General features: G+C 47.1%; 1 protein-coding gene across 3 annotated transcripts in view; it reads left to right on the top strand.

The window, feature by feature from the left end:
- The first annotated feature begins 2,092 nt into the window (after positions 1 to 2,092).
- LOC146208533 (uncharacterized) overlaps positions 2,093 to 6,000 on the top strand; it is a 67,605-nt gene continuing 63,697 nt past the window's right edge. Inside the window, exon 1 of one of the 3 annotated variants that reach the window (XM_084594479.1) lies at positions 2,093 to 3,088. In XM_084594479.1, the coding sequence (XP_084450605.1) occupies positions 3,053 to 3,088 (36 nt within the window). In that variant the 5' untranslated portion in view covers positions 2,093 to 3,052. The remainder of the gene's footprint in view (positions 3,089 to 6,000) is intronic. The other 2 variants (XM_084594471.1, XM_084594489.1) reach the window with 2 other exon arrangements.

Below are 6,000 nucleotides of genomic sequence, written 5' to 3'. Positions count from 1 at the left end.
ACAGTCAATATATGCGAAAGCACGAGTGGGTGCTGCTGATTTATGTTGTTGCTACGCCTGTAATCATGTTGTCATAGTATTGTTTAACGAAAGACACAACGATTATAGACCTGGTCAGATTTTGTGTTATGATGAAATTCAGCCGAGCTCTTTTTATAAATAAATGGTAATGACCAATCGACCACTTAACGCCACCTCTTATAACTCTAGTTACATCATGGCGCCCACGACGTATAAAAAAAAATCAAAACATTTAACGTTCTCCGTCGCACAGTACAGTCTGGGCAGCAACCAGCTATTATGCACCACCGATAACTACACTCTTCCAGACATTTTGTAACCGTAGGGCACTTTCTTACAGTCTTTTGCAATTTTCAGCGCATTGCTTTTAAGAACGAAGTTCACTTATGAGATAACTATGAAAGGTTGTGCCGAACTGTGCTAAAGCACGTCGGGGTATGATGCAGGACACTTTTTCGTCTCGTTTCTTGCATTGAAATTCATGGCGGTCCACGTATTTTTTCATGGTTTTTATATACATCTGGTATTATATCAACTGTTCCTTCCGCATTCATTAAGGTTCAGCCCCATTCGCGAAAAGGCGGACAACTAGACGGATAAAAATGAGCAGATAATGAGAAGAACGCACATAAGGGGCCCGAAAACGAGAAAGTGATAACATAACCCTGTAATGAACTTCATGCATTAAAGAGAACTATACTGGGCGCAGAGAAGACGGGACCAAAATGGAGCACTTACAATATCAGCCTAAACCTACTGTATATATGCGTATATATATACGTATATATATATTATATATACCTTTGGATGTTCGTCCGGTGGAGCCCTTTTAGAACAATGGTAGGGAAAAGCATTAAAGATTGGACGTTCGTTCTCAAATTTAAACACCTTCCTCTGCCCTGTATGTACATAAAACCGAACGAACCAACGGCCAACGCATCAGCTTCCTGAACAGAAAAGTTTCTCAGAAGAGTTCCGTCGAGGGACGGCAGCTGACGTACGGCGAGCGGCGAATAAGGCGAACATTCTTGGCTGCAGGATGTTGTCCCCGCGTCACGATTTCTTGATCCTGTTTGGTGTCGTTGTTGGAGGTGTGCCGCAAATGACGACTTAATGTCGTCAGAGAGCGTCTGCACGAGCCCTTCACAGGTTTGTCATTCAGTCATGACTCGCCTGTTGCTTATGAGTTTCATTCTGCTAGGAAAGTCTACGAATGAAGTTGTTTTGAGGTTTTCATTTTACTCCAAGGATTGCGAAATCACAGCTAAATTAAAGGATATCGCAATTGTCAGCACTTAACTGAACTACCGATGCGGATGACGTTGAAATACCATTGAAATTGCGCTTGAGAGCTACTTTTACTATATAATAACTCAATCACGTCATGCAATTACCTATCGTTGCATGCGTGTGACGTTTTCTTGTCTTGAGGGTCTCTTATTGGTTGGCAGGACCGCTCGCGCTGTTGAAAGAAGCCAAATAATTAAAACAAATAAAGTTTTCAGATTACAGATAACCTCGATTGCTATCTTTAATTCTGCGCTTCTAGTTGCGGTCTTAACGACAACCACTCTTTTTCTTAAGTTTATTTCGCGATGCTTGGTCGGTGTACAAAAGCGGCCTTCCGAAGACGGCAAACTGACATCCTCTCATTTCACAGCCTCGCATCCCATCAAGGATGACCAGCGCTGAACAGACGTCCAGTGACAGACACCTAAGCAGCTCAATGTCACCACCACGCTCTCGCGCAGAGCGTCTTCGCGGCAGTCTGCATTAACTCTTCCTACTGCAAAATCCCTCGCCGCCACCGCGGTGATTGAAGATTCAACGCTGACTGGTGCCGTCTTTGCATATACCGCGCGGATGATGATCCAACCTTGTGAGGTGTGAGCCCTTCTAGACTCTATAGACGGCCACCCTTTGACCCGCGTATGCCGTCCGCGTACCAAACGCGCGAAATGCAACGCTGTCTCTCCCCTTACGCTCGCGCCAGTGGCCTCATCAAACGAGGCACGCGAGCGGCGTTTCCAGCGGATGCTTTTAAAGGATGTCCGCCGCCTACCGCGTAGCAGCCAACGTTGCATCCACCGACGCCGCCTCAGGCCGAGTTCGGGGCACGACAGGACACGTGGTGATTCGGCGAAGTCGATCGTACGGACTGCACGGTGAGAGTGAGACGCGTCGTCTTTGTTTACCTGGCCGGGTGTTCTGATATGGTATTGGATGCACCGGTTTGGCGGGTCTATTTGTCGCTCCAGATTGATGGTCGGTAGCGGCATCGGGAGCGGATGGCTTCTTTGCAAGCACGACCAGGTTGTGCCTGATCCAACCAGCAAAGGAAGAGAAGAAACGGCATGGCGTGGGGGAGAGGAACCGGAGGCTTTCTTTTCAGTTAGAATTTGCGACCCTAGTCGTAGCAGACGCCAGTTTGGGGTTCAGGTGAGCCTCGCCTATTGAACAGAAGACGACGCCACCAAGGCGAGGTGTGTGCGCGTGTGACGCAGGTGTAGCGAGAGGGTGGCACAGAAGCGCTCTACCCTCTCCTCCCCTTCCCCGATCCTCGGCGGCCGAGGCAAGCGAAGACGAGAGTCGTCTGCGGTACGTGTATAAAGGGCAGTGCGGAGAGGAACTTCCTCGGCGTTGCCGCTGCATTTGGTCATCCGGGAGCAGCCGACGCGGAGCGTGTTGCCTTCGCCGGTAGTAGTGAGAGTGGTTGGTGGTGGTGCGGGCAGTCGCGCGCGTTGATCGCGTGTGTGGGTCGCCGACGCACGCGGTCGCTTCTTCGTTGCTCCCTTGCTCCCGGACATCAAACGAACGCGCGCGTGTGCGCGCTCTCAGAGCTCGCTGTTTATTGGCTTCGCTTCTCCGACGAAAAGGCAACTGCTGCAGAAGCGACAAGCTTCGACAAGCACAACCCTCTCCTGCTCTATGGTTCGGACCGAGTTTTGACGTTAGTAGTCTACCGTTCTGCATCGAAGGTAACCTGTGGCATCAAGCGGGAAGTTTCACGGATACCAGGAGCCTCGTCATCATGTCCACGACACTCAGTCTAGCCTTGCCGTCGAGGGTGAGTTCTCCCTTCTCCACGGACTGTGAAAATTTGCGAACAGAGAACCGTTAAAGGAAAGCCAGATGGAGGGGGGCGGAGTATTTGTAAGTAGACAGCTTTCTGAAAACAGTGGTCTAAGAAGACAATGTTGCGTTTGTGTGGACAGCTTACAGAAGCGGGCTCAACTGAGTCATATTCCCAAAGTTAATGACAACCGTTAGTTTAAATAATGAAAAGATAAGCGCTGACAAGTACCCTTGCGTTTCATTACATCCCGGCTCTGTTCAAGTGTCCACAGAAACAAGTGTGACAGATACGGCGCCTTTCCCTTCCTGTGAACAAATCATATAGATTTAATTACATCCATATTTCTTTATTGTGATTAATGTGATTAATGGATTTATTGTGATATATTGTGATTAATGGATGTCCAACTTTTGTGAAAACAATAAAAAAAAAAAAACTAGAACTTGTCAGGAACGTTTAATTCTTTGCAAAATGTCCATCACATATAACCAAGCGTTTAGAGAAACTTTTGTTTCTACTCCTGTATTCATGTCAAAAAGAAATATAACAGGTTGGAATAGCGCGGCTACCACTTTGGCACAAAACGGTACACATTCCTAACCTTGCGGAGTATCCGTACGTTAAGTTAGTTGCCGTTGCCAAATGCACAGAACCTGAAATCAGTTCTTGCCTAAGGTATGCGTTAAAGGATGACCCTCACGACATTCTGCCGTAACATTGATCGCAATATCGTTACATTTCGTTAGCTCGGTAGTAAAACGACTTTTATTCTCAATCAAGCCTCATCAGATACGCTCCAGTTGGAATCTTAATTTTTTTTTTATACTTTCGCTTTGTTCTAATAGGATTAGAGAACAACCAATGCATTCAGTGAACCATGCGAGACGAGCATGCATCCTCTGCACTTATTCAGCAGCATATGCCAAAAGCTTAACGCTCGCTGTTCTTTCACAGAGCTCTCCGGCTTTCTCAGCCTGTGTATACGACGCATCATATAACCTGTGGTCATGGCACACTTCTTGGTCTTTGCGAGGATTCCGGTCCTTTTCGCTTTGAGTCCGTTGCACTTCGCGCTGTACATATTTAACCCTTTCATGCCGACTTGCAGCAGCTTCCTTCCGGCGGTCAGCGTATTTTTTGTTACCATCCGCAGAAACAGAGGAATGGCCTCAACTAGTTTGCGAGCAAAAGAAAGCCCCCAGAGAAAAACCCGTCTAAATCTCTCGTGCCTTCTTTATATTTGCAGCAATTGTAAAGCGAAAGGAAGCGTAACGGCCTTTTTGTCCGTCTCTTTTGGAAACGTGCCGGCTATTGCGGTTTCGGGAGAAATAATAAAAAGAATAAAAATAAATAGAGACCGTGTTGTTGGCGAACGCCCAGCAAGACATGCGAGTTCGTGTTTTCGCGGTACAAACTAAGGTGGAAGAGGGATATCGCAACTTCCGGCGCTGCTCTACACATCAGTGACTCGTATACTTGTGCCGTCGATTGTTCATCTTGAGCGTTCGGATTATCTTCCGCAGGTATCTTCAGAATTTAGAAACTCTCGCACGATAAGGGAACTCACGTGGTCGAAATTAATCAGCAGCTCTGCACTGCGGCGTATCTCATATTCAACATGCAGCTGTGGGACATTAATTGTCAGACACAATACGAACAGGGTGCCAAAGCCATAAACGAGGTGGCTCCTAAAAAAAAAAAAAAGTACGAAAAGTAGGAAATCAATGAAACAATCGCTTTAAATTTTCGTCTCCTACAATTCGAAGCCTGTGTCTTGGCTACTCCCTCATAATGGGCATTTGTCATGGTTTCTGAGGTCAACCAGGCAGATAGCCAAAGTAGCACTCACCACTGCCTCAGCTTTGAAGGGATGCCAAAGATCCCCTCCAAAAATATAAAAATGCCAAAAATATCGTGCCGACTCAGTGACGGTGATAGAGACAAACTAGTTTTCAAGCCGCCACTTTATCTTTCGCACGGAAGCATATTTCCGACAGTCCTTAAATCAGCTTCCCTGGTAAAAAAAGAAAAAAAAGAAAAAAAAGTGATTGTACAAACAAAGTACTCCACAAAATGTGTAAAAAAAAAAAAGGGGGGGGGGGGATACCAAACCTCGTCATTTGTTTCCTTTGCGAACGAATGGATAAGTGTGCACGAGCCGCCGCGGAGCTGCAGACATGGTTAGGGCGCTCGACTTCTGTGCCCAAGAATGTGGATCGAATCCCGGCCGTGGCGGCCACCTTTCGATGGAGGCGCAATGCAAGGCGCCCGTGTGCTGTGCGATGTCAGTGCACGTTAAAGAACCCCAGGGGGTCGAAATTCCCACAGCCCTCCAATACAGCATCTCCCATAGCCTCAGTCGCTATTAGCCAAACCAAGTGTGCATGAAGGCTGAGCCTGTAAAATCTCGTACAATAGTCATTCGAGACAATAGCCTATTGCGTGCAAATTACTAAGTAAGGGAACAAAGCAGCGGTGCGGAAGACGGGGCAAGAGAGCGGCGAACACATGCTCTTGTCCCGTCTTCCATAGCTCTGTTTCATTCCATTCTTCAACACGTACCAACCAGCCCGTATTCGCCCTCTTCAGGAACACAGTTGAGTGCAGGTCCAAGCAGACCACTGGAAACAGGAAACAGCAGTTTAACGCGACGACTGCATAGAAAGGAGTATTTGTGATTGGAATTGTCAATTTGAGACGTCTTGAGGTATTCTCGCGACGAACGTCAGAAAGCCAGCGAAGAAGGTTGGAAAGCGAATATGCCAACATGGTGGCCAATCAGCATTTTACTACATTCCACTATCGCACTCACCGCGCAACGCGGAATGACACCCGTTAAACAAGAATCCGTTACATGTAGGCCGCCGCCCTAAATTTTGAAAATAAAAACAACGTTGTAATTT

Source organism: Amblyomma maculatum, chromosome 1, assembly GCF_055883805.1.
Source record: "Amblyomma maculatum isolate TAMU_Amacu chromosome 1, ASM5588380v1, whole genome shotgun sequence".
NCBI lineage: Eukaryota > Metazoa > Arthropoda > Arachnida > Ixodida > Ixodidae > Amblyomma > Amblyomma maculatum.
This window is presented reverse-complemented; position numbering and strand designations above follow the sequence as displayed.